We start from the raw sequence: 16,026 nt of genomic DNA on the forward strand, positions 1-16,026 counted from the left end.
CCAACATATAATTGAATCTCAAACCTGAATGTTTAACTAAAGTGAGTTTTGAGAATATGTAAGTGTGCAGAATTATTAGGCAACTCAATTACAAAAATAATTTCCATAAACTTGTTTATTCTCAATTTTTAAAGCAAGTGTAACGACACAAAATGATAAATTGTGGCCTTTCAAAAATATTTAGTAACCAATAAAGCCGCCCTTCTTTTCAGTAGCATGAGTCTGTCAGTTTCTTGATCTGTTCACAAACAACTTTTGCGAAAGCAGCAACCGCAGCTTCCCAAATGCTGTTTAAAGAGGTGTATTCCCTGACTGTAAATCTGACGTTTGAGAAGGGTCCACAGGTTCTCAGTAGGATTCAAGTCTGGTGAGTAAGGGGCCAGGTCATTATTCAGGTATCTTTGAGGCCCTTGCTGGAGAGGGTGTACCCCGTCTTTCGCCCGATTTCAGCTGGGATTGGCTCCAGGCCCCCCGCGACCCTGTATGCAGGATAAGTGTTGACGATCGATGGATGGATGGATGATGGCCTATACTGCATATACATTTTCTTGAGCTGTCACTGACTATTCCTATTGTCAGTGAATCTAATTAATTACTTTTTTTGATTAACTGATTAATTATTTGAGTCTTTATCGTGTCAGAAAATAGTGAAAAATGTGACGTCTTCAAATCGCTGGGAGGGGGGGGGGGTTCTGACCAGCAGTCCAAGCCTGTTGATCAACTAACCAATCAATCCACTAAATTAAATATTATTGCTGTTTGAGCATTAACATTTTGCTTAACCCCACGGTTAACGTGGAGTTGCGAGTTTTCCGAGTAGCACCTGAACGCAGCAAAAGCTCTCGTCGCACAGAAGTATGACGTCATGCGCTCGGACCGAGCCCTGACCTGCTGCTCTGGCTATGCTAAGGTTTCGCACCAACATATGTTCCGCATAAAATACAGTAAATACTCGTTATTTGTGAAATGTACCGCGTTAAACGAGAGCGGTGTAGTCATTATGAAGGGTAACCAGTGTGGCAGCAGTGGTTCTCATGAGCGGCGATGAGTCTTTAGTTGCGCATGTTTATATTTTAAGTTTACCTCAGCTAGCCTGGCGAGCTAACTTCAGCTTGTTTTCCAGCTAACCTGAAGTGAAACAGAAAGCGGAGCCACATGAGTGCAAGCTCGCGGAATTTATCTGTGATTAAACTCAGTCGAGGTATGTTTGTTTTTGGTTATTATTAATATAGCTGTGCTGTCATTATTGCTTCTTCCTTGTATTAACAGAAGAGTGTAGCCATGATTTAAGCTAATTTTACACTAAATGTATATCGTGAAAACGTAGCAGCAGGTTTTACACCAAATTCTGTGACCTGAATTGGAATTTCTGCTATAATGACATGTTTGTTTTTGTACGTTTTCACACACTGTATTTCAAATACTGCCCCCTCAGTATTAGCTTTAACAAATATTGTGACCATATAATGTTTACATACAGAGATGGTTGTATAGCAGCTTTCGTGTTTGAATGCAATGCAAGGACAGAGTCCAGAGTGAAATAAAAATACATAGGCACAGATGTGTACATATAAAACAAATCAAACACAAGAGTAAAATCACAAGCAATAAAATCATTAGGACAGAAGGAGACAGGGGGAAGGACACAGTAATCACTAGTTGCTATGCAGGTTAGGGAAATGCTCGGTTAAAAAGGTTTCTAAGATTTCTTTTGAAAGTATTCACTCATTGAGACACTCTTAGCTCCTCTGGCAGGCTGTTCTATAGGCGAGGACCAATCTTTTTCGTAAAGCTCTGGTGTCGCAGGTGTATCATTGCTATCACCATGTTTGATGGGTTACAGAATGTAATGTAACACCCATTATATCACACAGTGTTTATTTATTAATTAATTAATTATGTGATGTTGCACATTGCAAACATGGTTGTTTCCTGCTTTAGCAGCAGCTTGACTCTGATCATCATGGACTCCTGAAAGCTACAGGCTTCAGCGACTCCTCAGGTCGCTTGCGGTTGCTTTGGACCAGAGGTCGCCGTTCAGCCTACAACCTGCTTGACCTCCCAAGCAGAGGGAGCGAGCAGATGGGGAACTGTTGCTGTAAAGCTGAGAATCCCTGTGGAAGTGCGGAGGAAAGAAGTGGTTTGCTGGAAGAAGACCCAAAGGCCACGGTGCCCACAGCAGTGGGCAGTTGTGGTCCTGAAGGACATGACACAAGGTGAATATTTACCTTTTTTTGAGAGACCTCTAGCCAAATTTTTCCCTCCACTCTGTATGTTACTACATGATTTGGTGACACAGCGTTTCCGTATGCAGACTTAAGGGGAAAAATCTAAAAGATTTTTTGTACATGTTATTCAGCAGCAGGTTAAATCCTCAAAGATCCCACAGATGTGGAGAGTAAGCCTTTAATATGGCGCACAGATTCCAGCCGCAATAAAAAAAAATACAGAAGATTTCTCTTAATATCTGAAAACCCACTGGGAGAAAGTGGCTGAAGAAGCCAGGAACCTGATAACAAGCTCCTCTGGAATAAGAGACCTTGTGTATCAGTTAGTGCCACGTTTAGGGAGGTAACACCGATCCTGGTAGAAGCAGAGTAAACTCCCTGTGTGAAGAGTGCTGCGAGTCCAGTAGGATGCCCTGAGCTTTTTGTGTGGCTCTAAATTGAGTGGCAAAGATAATCAGTGACTTTAGGGTACATATTCAAACGTTTTCCTTCTGACTGAGTTCATAGCGAATGTTAGAACGGACTCATAAAAGGAAGTAATGAACACTTTCTAAAGAGACTTGCCAACATGGAAGCTTAGACGTTTGTGTGCTGTCTGTTTGTGGGAATTTTGTGTTTAAACGTTGGTTCTGACTCAGGCAAACATTTTATCTTCCCAGGCAGAAAGTAGACAAATCTGAGATCATGAAAACCCCTTTTAAGGATGTGACCCGCTGCTGAATAACAGGTTTTTTGTTTTTAAATTCAGATTTTCCCGTAAGGTTGCGTAGGGTGTCTTATGTGACATATGGATCGCTGAGGTGACTAACAGGGCTAGGGGACTTCCCGAGGTCTTAAATGGCATCAGGAAGAGAAATATTTCATTGTCATTTCACACATTACTGGTTAGTGCGGAGAGATTCATATTGATGACTGTTTTGATTATGGATTGCTGCAAACTCTTGTCTGTGTTTGTGGTTATGAAAACACTATTTCTCAAGATATCAAAGCTGCAACTGAGTTGGGGTTTTAATTTTAGTGTTTAAAAAGGATGTTTCTCTGTGTTATGTCACTCAGGAAAATGCATGATGAGGCCAGTGTGAAGGTGGAGGTAAAGGCTGAGGTTGTGGATTTGAAGCAGAGTGCGGGGTTTGGAGAGACTGAGCCCAATAACGCTCAGGAGAATGGACCCTTGCAGAAGGAGGTCTCACAAACAGCAACGCCGTCTCCCAGAAAGGCCTCTGAACTCCCCACCAGAGCACAAGATGAAGATGTGAAGTTCCCTCAGGCAGTCAGTGGACAAGCTGAAGTTCTGCAATGCACTTTAAACTGCCCGCAGACAGAGCACGCCACAGCTGACTGGGAGGTTTTTACAACAACAAAAGCGACACCAGAAGAAGAACGTCCTGCCCCAGCACAGGAGAAAATCCCTGATAGCAGCTCACTAACTAATGAGGCAGTTTGTCCTGAAAACCACACTGAGACAAACACAAGAGAGAACGTTACACTGGACACTGCTCATGATAACGACGAACTGTCGGCTCCAGAAGTTACTATTGACAACGCTGTAGCCGAGCCATCAGGGGAGTTTTCTCAAAATAAAGAAGTGTTATCTGTGCCAAACACCCGGCTCGCTGCAGCAGTTTGTCAGAAGTGGTCCATCTCTGCGTTCAGTGAGGAGATCGACAAAGAGTCTCAGAGCCGGTGAGTCACATGGCAAGACAAACTGTAAAGTTTCAGTTCCGCTGCTGTTTTGGATGTTGGTTAGAAACAGTAAGAAAAAATTTGCCTGCGTGGTTAAATCTGCAGCAGGCAGGAAGGACCTCCTGTAGCGGTCCTTGTCACAGGGGACGGGGCTGAGCAATACATTATTTATTTTATCATCTGTCATTCAAATTTATATTTGATGTCTAATAAACCGTAAAGTAAGTGACTATAGACCAGTGGCTCCAAATATGGTGGTTAAATATGAGGCGTTGAAGGCATGTTAAAAGGTCGGGAAGCAGAAAAACTCCCCTGCTTCATCAAAATTAGTTTTGTTTTTTTTCAGACTTTCCTCTTCATTTTCTGGTGAATTGCTTGATTTAAAATTTTTTTTTACCTTTTTAGTTGACTTAAACAACAAACTTTATGTCAAAGTGGTTGCAACCTGTTGGTAACTTTAGCTTGCAACCCCTTAAAGTAAATAAATCAAGAACCACTGAACTGGACAACCTGTCACACAATTTTTCACTCCTGAACCGAGACCATGGAGAATATTTATACTGGAAGAAGGTCTCCTGACTATTCTTGTGTTTTACAATGTTTTTACAAATTCAGTTAAATTCAATGGGGCTTTATTGGCATGAGATGCTTACATTGCACATTGAAAAGTGTGAAATAAGAAACATGTAGGATTGTGTTATTAAAATAGATAGATAAACATAATAAAAAATGTAGACTTGCATTTAAAAAAATACAAATAACTGAGAACCATATAAACACAGCAAACCTTTAGTAAATATAAGTGTGTGTGTGTGTGTGTGTGTAGGTCGTCTGGGTCAGATTAGACTAGACAACATTCGATATCCAAGTATATTATACGCCTGTAGCTGTTTGGGGTTTTTTTGACGTTGTTTGCTGTCCCGAGGTCACCATTGCTTTAATCATTATCCCTCTCTTATCTATGGTTGTATAAGGTCATTGAGGGCAGTGTTGCAAAATCAAAGAGCAGTCCTGGCAGTATGTGAGTTATGGGTGTAATGAAGTAACTTGACTGGTCATACACTGGGGCAAAAACAGAAAATCTGATCCGATTTAGTTCTATAAATATATATTCTATCCATATCACTCATCAGCGCTTCTTTTCCCATCAGTGGTACGCATCAGCTTGCTACATGGAAATGATTAAACCTCTCCTGTCATCCTGTGTCCAGTGCTGTGACAGAGGATTCAGAAAACAGGAGTTGTTCAGCATGCAAGCCTGCCGGTCCTGAAGTCATAAAAAGCCACGATGTCTCCGAGTCTTCTCCAGATTCAGAGCCCACGGGACTCGACCACAGCGGTGAGGATCGACACGCCGCCAACTCTGTAAAGGAGCCAGAGACCACAGCTCCGGCAGACGCCAGTGTGAGGTCAGTGAGTTCATCAAAACAAGACACTTGTTTACATAAACTGTGCACTTGTGTTTTTGATAGCCTCCCTGTGACCACTAGGGGGCGTACAGTGCACACTACTATTCTTCTGTTTTTCCTCATAACTTCTAATAATATACAACTAAATGTTTCATGATAGAAGATGTCATTTAAGTGGCACATTTTGTAGAATGCTTTCATAATGTGAGTTAAAGACACCAAATCAGAATCAGAAATACTTTATTGATCCCAGCGAGGGAATTTGCTACAGTTGCTCACTTAGAGTAAATGTGTAGAAGTATGTACAGTATACTATAGTATGTGACAGAAGTATGATGATTAAATAGTGATGATGAGTACTGATAATATTGAAAGCTAAAAATTGCAGTATTGGGACAGAATAAACCAGAATATTGCACATTAAAAGTATTTAGTAACTTAAATATATATATAAAGCAGGAAGATGAATTCTCTCTGCAGCTCAAAGTCCGATCACGATGCAAAGCAGGATCCCGAATGTGCAACTACGAGGTTGAAGGAGGTCACTTCCTTGGAGAACACCAAACAGGATATTGGGGAGGAAATTATACTGAAAGGGCAGGACAAAGATGGAGATGTTCCCAAAGCGAAGCAGGGTGATGAGATGAAGGAGGAGGGGGAGAACGCTTCCACCGACGCTCAGGCTGGGAAAGATGCTGAGATTCAGGAGGTAACTGGAAGAGAGGAGGAGCCGGCAGGGAGCCCATCTGCTGACGTAAAGGCCGATGTTACAGAGAAGGAAGACTCTGCTCAAGGTGGCCTGAGGAACAGGTTTGTTATGATCGTTTCTGAGATGTGGATTCATCCCATATCATGTGTTAGTCAGTTTTTCCGTTGACAGATTGAGACACAAGTAGAGCACAACACACGGAGGGACTAATTAAAACTGTAGACTCAACATGATCTTACGAGATATCATCCGCTGAGACATCGTTGGATGTGTTGTTCCCTCAAAAGTAACCACTAAGAATACACAGTTCTCTAGAACGTGAAATGGGATTTTGGTACAAAAACATGAGAAAAAACTTATTATGTAGCTATTTTGTCATTTATTGTGATGGTTTGGAAGATAATCCAATAAACTGAAGAATCATTTTCAATTTGTTTTGGGTATGAAGGGTAAGATTGATGTTTTACTGTATGTGTTCTCTCCATACTTTCTGAGTTCCTTGCTCTATCTGTGACACTCAACCCCAAGACCATTCGTTCATACTGACGACAAAACTCTTTAAACAGGGGATACAAACATGCAGTACATTTTAATTTGGTTAAAAAGTAGAAGTCAGTTCTTAAAATAGGTGGGCACTATGGTTTTAGGAAACATTGCTCATAGTGACTATTTTCAGCTGCGGATTAATACACATTTGGGGCTCTAGTGTATATTTACAGCAACAGGATGACGCATGGGAGATTAACTTAAAATAAACTACAGTGTTTTAGACAACAAGATATATCAGGCTTTGATACACAGACAGTTAGGTCTGTGCAATTAATCACATTTTATTTTCAGTTTGCCTTCAAACGATTATAAAAACAAGATAAGCGAGATTAAAAAAAAGATTGTTGTTCTGCTTCGAAACAATGCACTTGTTTTGTCTGAATCCATCGCACCCCTTTCCTTTCCAGCTGTGGCTCCCGCCCACTCCCTAACAGCCCAAACTCCCTCTCAGCCAGGCTGAGGCAGTCAAGTTCAGCTCTGGCCAAGATTACCGGAAGTTATAATTGCTATAAGTCAATATTTGATAGTTTAACTGCTCGTCAGCATAATTAGCTTAAGCCTACGGGACTTTACACTGCATAAATTAGCACAGCAGCTGGTGGACCTTTCCTCTACTCTTAGTAGTTCTTACTTACTGTTGGTTTAAGTCACAACATCTTCTGACAGAACTCCACTGTTGAATTTCAGCGCTATGTAACATCAGTTGTCGTCAGCTCAGTGGTTCACCTTCAAATAGTTCAGTAAATGCATGATGCCAGCAATGCCAGCCTTATGCGTTAAGTGTTGTGTATTGTTTGTTTTTTATCCCTTTAGTGAAGAAGACTTGTACAGAGGAGCTGAGGAGCTCTCAGCATCACAAGAAAATAAACCAGGACCACCGGCTGTGCTAGAAACTACACGTCAGTACATCCCAATCACATCTTTGTGGCGAAATTGCATCAGAGATTTCAAAACAACACTACTTTTGTTGTGTCATGTAAAATATAGAGCGTAGTCCTTTTGTTTTGTCCATCATGTCATCTTATGCTCCTCTCTCTGACTCAGATTTAAAGGTGGAGGACAGATGCAGTCTGGCCCCGGCGATGGATATTCTGTCTTACAGTGAGAGAGAGTGGAAAGGAAATACCGCCAAAAGTGCGCTCATCAGAAAGGTCGGTGGCTGCAGCTCCTGGGAAGAAGTGTTTCAGTTAAAAACCAGTTGTTGTTTTTTCACGTTAATGGCTAAGAGATTTCCTGTGGTGTCCCCTGTGTGCTGCTGCAGGGTTATAAAGAGATGTCCCAGAGGTTTGGCAGCTTGAGGAGAGTGAGGGGCGACAACTACTGTGCCCTCAGAGCCACGCTGTTCCAGGTGCTCTCCCACAGCACCCAGCTGCCCGCATGGCTGCAGGAGGAGGACATCACTGAGGTAAATGCTCACTCAACGAGATGGTATCAATTGAGTGTTAGCCAAGCCCCATGCCCGTTGCAACATCTGTCAAGCGTTCTGTTGTCGGTCAGCAGTTTACAGTCATTTTTAAACAATGGGTCATTTATTTCTGACAACGGTAACAGCTTTTTATTTTGCCAGTTCAAATGACAGCTGCTGCTGGCAGATTATTTTAGCTGTTACGATGCTGAAGTTAGCTGCCGATTCGGCAGTTACGGGGAAAGTTAAGGGAAACTTAACTTTGCTGAGTGACTGATTGTCAATTTGTTGCTGTGAAAGGCATTTTAGGCAAAGCCTTGAAGCTGTCTGAGACACACTTTAAGATTTGTAAAACCTTTATTTTATTTTAGATCAAAAAATAAAATGCCTATAGAAGAAAGGTTTCACAAATAAAACAAAGGTTTTATAAATCTTAAAGTGTGTTTCAGACAGTGCTAATGCTTTGCCTAAAATGCCTCGCAGCTTTCACAGTAAGAGATGCAACAAATTGAGGATCAGTCGGAAGCTAACTTCAGCATCATGTATCTGTTGCTAGCTAATTAAGACAATGTTATCTCTGGTAAGCTCTGGCTGGGGTTGCTTGAGGGCAGCTTACCCAAATCAAATAAAGAGCAGGATAGAGCCACAATCGTTAGCCTAAATTATGATGACAAAATGGTACACAGAAGATGTGCTAGTCAGAACAGGACTTCTTTCACCGTTACACTCACTCCACAAAGTTAGCTAATGAAATGCTGCTTGGAAAGTAACACTTGTGCTGTGTCTCAATTCGGGTACTTCCTTGAGTATACTAACATGCAATACACTGCATACACTATGTACTAGTGCGTTATTTTTGACAGGGTAGTGTTGTCTCAAATCAAAAACTGCTGTTCTGCACCGGAAATGACTAGAGGCCGCCTGCAGAGCTCCAAAATAAAATGCCCAGAATCGGGTTTATTGCCAAGTTCACACTTACAAGTAATTTTCTTTGGTATATTGGTGTATAAAAGCAATAGAAAGCAAGTATTGTAACCACAACTGTACACTTACTAATGTAATGTCTGAAGAATAATGATTAATAATGACAAATAAAGTAATGACAGTCCCCCTCATAATATTTCTCTTGTTAATTTATTTATTTTTTAAGTTTCACAAGCCAAGAATTTTCTGTACATCACGAGCCAGATGTCTCTTCATTTAATTTAAATTAGTGTAATGTAATGACAGAATAACAGCAGTACGAACATTAAAACTGTCTTGCAGCTGTGTTTTGCTCTGCTGCTGCGTTCAAAACTGACGGGTGGCTGCAGCCATACCGACTCTCTGAGCTGGCTGCAGAGGTCTGTGTGACTGTGGGAGCAGAGGGCTCTGTGAGCGGACAGCTGGCCGGCCTCGCTAGCTCCTCCGGCGTGTTGGCGCAAGCTTCCCACACCACCACTTGCGGAGCTTCTCAACTCCAAAAACGTACAAAAGCACATTTTTGATCCGCCAAACTGTCAATATTCGACATATACACATTTGATTTCTCGCCTCAAAACTTCTCAGAAGTGGATTTAGTGATGAAATAGAGTACGAAACTTGTAAAAGACATTCTGTTGTTGGCCTCTCTCTCTGCTGCCAAGGGGGTTAGCCAGAGATCGGACAGTGAAGCCGACCAAAGCCTGCATGGAGGGATCCGTGTGTTTGACAGGTGAACATTGTAGGTGGGCTGATTAAACAGTGACGATCCGAGTCAGACAAACACACTGAGCCATGAAACTTTTTGTTGGCGCATTTATACAGCTACCAGAATTACGGTGTTTCTGCCGTTGTTCTACGTCATTAAACCACAGTTATGCTGCGCGATCATGCGCAGTAGACACTGGTGCCAACAGGAAGTGGCCCTGTAGTAGTATTTTATTGGTCCAAAACTGGCTTCACTGCTCCATTCAAATCAGCGGGGTGGCTTCGTCCAGTAATATACTGTCTGTGTCTGCTGCTTCCCATTTCTTCCGTGTTGTTGGTCCCGCCCCTTCCGCTACGTAGCTAAAATGTTGAGGGTGAAAAGTGTCCACTGTTCCACACTCAACTTTTTGGCCGTTATGAGCGTACCATCCGGGTACTCGCAGCATTTTGCCTTACTTCTCAGTGTGAACGCACTTACGCACTCAAAATAGTAAGTTTAAGTATGGAAGTGCGCAAATTGAGACACAGCAAAGGTTATTGCTGTAGTAAGCTAATTAGCTAGGCTAACGATTGCAACTTGCATTGGAGCAAATTAACACACTGTTTCATTCATTCCCGCCACACTTGCTGTTGTAATTTTGATTTTGGAAAGACCTGCTGTTTCTAGCTGTGGTTGCTAAGCTTTGATTGGACAGTTGCTTTTGGAGGTGAGGGGTTTCGCAAGAAAAGACATAAAATGAGAGAAAAGACACAAAAACCCCACAAAAATATAGTTCTAAAAGGACTGACCATGTTTTAATAATGTCAGGGCTTCAGCTCCTTTAAACAGCTGAAATTACATTTTAAATCTCTGTGTTTACAGCTTCCGGAGCAACTGGAGGCCCAGGAAGGTCTGATAAGTCAGTGGACATTTCCTGGAGAGTGCCTGCAGGGAGATGGGACTGCAGATACCACCCTGCAGCTAAAAGGCTACATGGAGCTTCTCCGAAATAAGGTAGTGACTCAGAAACATGTGAGGAAGTATTTTTTTCTGCCATCCGTGGGCGTAGAGGGTATTCTTAATCATTCACAGATTTTTAGATGTGATTGCTACATATGTTTAAAGCTTCTAGATGCTGCACTGCTCCTTCTCTCAAGGGCTTTTCTTTCTCTGTGTCATTAACCACAAAGCCTAGTAATGCTCTAAAGGATTTGGAGGGATAGATGAACCCTCAGCCTCAAAGAAACTGTTTCAGCTGTTAAAACCACTGTGTCTCGTCACTATAACAGTATGAGGCCCCAGGCAGAATGTAATGTCTGTTGCTGTCACTGGTAGCTTGAAAGGAATTGTGGTGTTTACTGCACTCTCGTTTTTTAAAAGTCAGACCTCTGTTGCTTTAGGAGAGTTAGAGGTAGCACTCAGAACAGACTCAGAGTGTTAATGTTGTTCTGGTCTGTGCTTGTTCTACAGATAATGTAAATATTACGGCGGTGTGACGATACACGATATTGGGTCCACGAGAACAAGATGATATACTATAGTCAAGAAATCTTCAATGATGAAATATATCGTCTTTTATTCGACTGAGAGTCACAAAATGCTAAACAGTGCAGGTGCAGTTTGAAATGTTGCAAACAAATTGTTCGTGGCTCGTCTGTCAGTCTGTCCCGTTTATTGTTTTCACCAGGTTCATAAATGCTGCCACACAAATGATTCAAAAGTGGCAGGGGCATCTCCTGTGATAATTTCACTCCAGCAGTCTGTCATGCTGATATCGTGAGACACCTCGATGAGAAATATCGTCACGTTCTAATATCGCGAGATCTCGTGTCACCCCTATTAAATACCGGTTGGATAAACAGATTTTGTCTGTGGCTGTAGTTCTGTTGTTACATAATATCTGACTATCTTTTTTGAACAAATTGCTTGAAGAAGTAAAGTCAGAAAATGAATCATTTACTACACTACTATACTTTTTCAACATTCCTGTTCTGCATCTAAAGGAGATGGTCAGACAAATAGACTGAGATTCAAAAATGATGTCTGGTGTTGGACATGACATAACTTCTTTCCTGTTACGCAACGGTGATGTTTGAGTATGTGGTAGGGTTGGTTTCCAGTTTATCCGGTCCGATGTACATTTGATGTAAGCTTAGTGAACTGGCATTTGTCTTGAGAGATGTTCTGGCCAATTGAAAGCAACCAAGGAGAAGTTCTCAGCGATGTCAAACCTTGGATTATATTCAACACAGGGGACCAGAGCATATAAAATAGTATGCACAAATACAGCTGCGCTCAAGAAATGTAACAGCCACCTCACCAATGGTTAAAACTATAAACCAGCACAAGGAGGGCAACAAAACCATGTTCTCAACAGACACAAACACTGACGAAAAACTTTGGAGCATAAAACACGTTGTTACAGTACTCTCAGTAGGATCTGCGCTTGTGTCACAGTACGCGTCACAGCTGAGCAGACGGTGTCTTCACGGTAAGCTGCTAACTTGTTTAATAAACAAATTTCTCCCGTCATTTTCCCTTTTCAATATGACTCTAATATAACCCTGTCCCTGACAACCATCATGTCTTAGCAAGGAGGCTAGCCAGCTATAGTTTGATATAGTTTGTCAGTACAGTAAGTAACGTAGCAGACTGAAAGTTATATACGAAGCCTTATTAAAGTAACTGCATTAGTCTCTCCAACCCGTTGCTCCGATGAAGATATCTTCCAGCTGTTGATCAGATTGCCATGAAACTTTGTGTGAATATATTTATGGTGCTGTCGAGGGACCATGAATATTTCTAATTATTTCTTAACACTGCCAGGTCAGAATTTCCCCTTGACCAGTACTTTTGCTTATCACAACAATGTAAATATTTTAATAGCCATATTTCCATCATGGCACCCAGAGGATGAATCCTAATGTTTTGGCGACCCCCTGACCTTTTCATCTGCTGCTACCATCAGGCCAACATGCCAACTTTGCACACAAGATATCTCATAATTTAAGCTGCAGCTAACAATTCTTTTCATTATCAATGCATTTGCTGATTATTTTCTTCATTGATCAATCTATAAAATGTCACAATGCTTAAAATACCCGTCACAATATTCAAAGGCTTAAGGTGACTTCTTCAAATTGCTTGTTTAGTGCGACAGGGATATTAAATATACTGTCACATTAAGACAAGAAGACATGAGACATAATTAAGATGATGGCGCTAGGTAATGTTTGGCTTTTGTGCTTCAAAAATGACTAACAATCTATTATCAAAATAGTTGCTGAATAATTTACTGTCACTTAACTAACTGATTAATAGATTGTTTCAGCTCTACATCCATGCTTCCAGGAGAAATTTGATTCAAAGGACCCCATGGCCTTCCTTCTTGTACCTCGCTCAGGACAGAAATTATTGCAGTTACTGAATATGAAACACACAATCACGTAGTCTAAAATGTCTTCAGATTGCTTTTTTTGTCTGACAATAACAGTTTACAGTGAAAGTAAATAGAAAACCGCTGCAAATCCTCACATCTGTAAAGCTATAACTAGCAGACATTTGTACTTGATAAATGACTTCAGTGATTAAATGCAAAATAGTTGAGATTCATTTCATTGCTTTGTTTCCAGTGGCAGGCAGCAGTGGACTGCTCCTCCGCTGTGGAGCGGCAGCAGCTGTGCGAGCAAGTGTTTCAGGGAGGAGAAGAGGAGCTGGGGCTGCTGGAGGCGCTCAAGCTGCTGATGCTGGGCCGAGCGGTGGAGCTGCACAGCTGCATGCAGGGCGGCGGTGACGTCCCGCTCTTCTGCTGGCTGCTGTTTGCTCGAGACTCATCCGTCTGCCCACGCTCCTTCCTCTCCAACCACCTCCGCCACGTGGGCCTCAGCGCCGGGCTGGAGCAGGTAAGAGAAGCCAGGGCATCTTTTTATTTATTTATTTATATGACGCAAGCTCAGGCATTTAGACATGTCGTTTCATGGCATGAAGGGAGCATTTACATTAACCCGTCATGGAAAACAACACTTAGAAAGAAAGTAAGTAGCTGCTGGGATTTTATTTTATCCAGGAATTAATCACTGCGGAATAAACCGTTGTCACGCTTGGTAACCAACAAAAACAACTGATGTCATGAGATTAGGCGTGTAACTTTCTCATCAACCTGAACAGTAAAACATGCCGCCGCTTGTGCTGTTTTCTGGCTGTAATGCTTCTGCCCCTGCCCCAGGGTGGAGGAGGTTTCAGGAAGGGCAAGCGCAGATTTAATTGTTATTTGGACTTTTTGGATTGAAGCTTTTACAAGCGCCGTTTCCATAAAGAAACCCCACCCGTAAATATCATGCGCTTGAGCAGCTGAAAAACATTGTGCTGTTTGTTCGAGGGTGTGTTTTGATCTGGGCTGTTCTGTAACCATGCAATTACCTCCCAGCTTTGTGCTTTTTGTGCAGGTGGAGATGTTCCTGCTGGGCTACGCCTTGCAGCGCACCATTCAAGTTTACAGACTGTACAAGGCTGACACAGAGGAGTTTGTCACCTACTACCCAGACGACCATAAGGACGACTGGCCGTCCGTGTGCCTCGTCACAGAGGATGACCGCCACTACAACGTGCCGGTTGTAGAATCTGCAGAACTGCATAAGGAGCTCAACTCGAGCTGATCGCCAGTGCAGAGAAATCTGCCATACAAACAAAACACTCCTCAGGTTGATCAAGAAGTAATAGATTTACGCCAATTAAAGAAATCGTTGGACATTTAGGGAAATGTGCTTTCGTGCTGAGAGTAAGATGAGATGATTGATAAATATGACGCTATAGCAAACCGCTGTTTAGCTTAGCACAAATAGTGCAAACATGGAAAAAGCTACTTTCCAGCACCTCTAAGGCTCAGTAATTACAAATTATTTCTTGTTTGCTTAATTTGAGCAAAAACTGTGGAAAAATGACACGTGGTTTTACGGACTATTTCTTGGCGGCGCGCAGTCACTTCCTGCAGTCTTGTTGTCACGATGAGGATAAACAAACAAGATATAATGCGTTAATTATTGGGCTTTACAAGTACTGATAGGTATATTTTAATACCTTTGGACAGAACCAAGCTAGCTGTTTTACCGCTGTTGGCAGTATCTGGCTAAACTGGTGCTAGCTTCATATTTAGAGTAGAGACATTTCAGTGGTGTTGATCTTCATATCCAACTCACAGCAAGAAAGCAAATATATCCCCAAATCTCAATCTATTTCTTTAAAAAATATATATGCTGATTTGAGACCCTGTACAAGATGTGATTTACACACTTCTGTACACACTGTACTGTATACAGTTTTCTATTTGGGTACGTGTACATATGTGCATCTGATACTGTGGGATTATCTGAGTTTGGTTCAAATTAGTCTGCAGGGTGTCATTTTGACTCCTGACCAACCTTTTATGTACAGCGCCAAAATGATTAGGTGGTCAGTGTTTATACTGGAATTTGGGCACTTTGATTTGTGTGTTAATTTATTCTTTTTCATTATTTAAAAAAAAAAAAAAGCATTTAAGTGTGACAGTCGTTAGTGAAACGACTGAATTAGTCAATGAAGGGTTTGATGATTTATCAGGTTCAACAACAGCTCACACCAGATGACGATCGGAGGACTTGGAGGATTAATCGCAGCCTCTGTGTCAGAGGTTTTTGTGATGGTCTGTGTGTATATGTTTGCAACTGTGTGTGCGTATGTGTCAAACTCAATGTGTAACATGTTGCCTTTAACCAAGCTGTTCTGAGGGGGGAAAAAAATGTGCCAATGTTGCTGCAAATACTGGCAACAGTCCCAAACACCAGCCACTGGAATTCAGTAGTAAACACTCGCTTGGTCCTCCATGTTGCCTTAGAAATAATGCACAATAAGAATGAATGTTGGTTATTAGTGGTAAGAGGCCATTTCCTTGCCCTAATTCCAGAGTAGGTGAAGGTGATACGGTAACAGTAAAACATTGTGCCATTTGCAGAAGTGTTCTTGCACTGTCAGATTTTTGGATTTAGATACAATGAAAGTACAATTTTTGATGGTTGATTCATTTTATCAACTTGATACTGAACTGATGGAAGTTTCAGAAGTTGCGCTACAGAAAATGACATGACGTCTGTAAAACATGGTTGAATACAATGGATTTTCCTAAACTGTTGACTGTACTTTGTTTCAAAATCCACATAACGGTCTGGCGATTAGAGTGTTGTAGTATGATGTCTAAACGGAGTTAAACATAACTTCATTATGTAGATACTGTACATTTGTTTTGTCCTTCAATGACAAAACAAATGTTCATGCATAGCTCAAAACAGGAAATATTTCCTTATTTAGTTTAATATGCTTTATAATGCTTTTTGTCACCTTGATCGTAAGTGTAAAACTAGTTT

General features: G+C 41.5%; 1 protein-coding gene across 2 annotated transcripts; it reads left to right on the plus strand.

Annotated features, from left to right (window-relative positions):
- Positions 1–875: 875 nt before the first annotated feature.
- On the plus strand, positions 876–15,789 carry LOC119911453. Of its 2 annotated transcripts, none has more exons than XM_038730347.1 (11): positions 876–1,201; positions 1,942–2,216; positions 3,285–3,911; positions 5,123–5,320; positions 5,801–6,130; positions 7,392–7,477; positions 7,623–7,729; positions 7,840–7,983; positions 10,514–10,645; positions 13,264–13,533; positions 14,077–15,789. In XM_038730347.1, exons 2-11 carry the CDS (start codon positions 2,083–2,085, stop codon positions 14,284–14,286), a joined length of 2,238 nt encoding a protein of 745 aa, XP_038586275.1. In that variant the 5' UTR covers positions 876–1,201; positions 1,942–2,082; the 3' UTR covers positions 14,287–15,789. The 2 variants fall into 2 exon arrangements, with proteins under 2 accessions (XP_038586275.1, XP_038586267.1); XM_038730339.1 differs by having other exon boundaries at positions 1,945–2,216.
- Positions 15,790–16,026: the final 237 nt, after the last annotated feature.

The sequence above is a fragment of the Micropterus salmoides genome, unplaced genomic scaffold, assembly GCF_014851395.1.
Source record: "Micropterus salmoides isolate LMB-PRFRI ecotype aquatic unplaced genomic scaffold, ASM1485139v1 Ms_hic_scaffold_1, whole genome shotgun sequence".
NCBI lineage: Eukaryota > Metazoa > Chordata > Actinopteri > Centrarchiformes > Centrarchidae > Micropterus > Micropterus salmoides.

What these genes read in the sequence shown, in the direction of transcription:
- LOC119911453 (XM_038730347.1), top strand. Translation starts at nt 2,083, where the DNA reads ATGGGGAACTGTTGCTGTAAAGCTGAGAATCCCTGTGGAAGTGCGGAG. An exon ending in AAAGTGCGCTCATCAGAAAG is followed by an intron (nt 7,730 to 7,839) that starts GTCGGTGGCTGC and finishes GTGCTGCTGCAG; the next exon opens with GGTTATAAAGAGATGTCCCA. An exon ending in AGGAGGAGGACATCACTGAG is followed by an intron (nt 7,984 to 10,513) that starts GTAAATGCTCAC and finishes CTGTGTTTACAG; the next exon opens with CTTCCGGAGCAACTGGAGGC.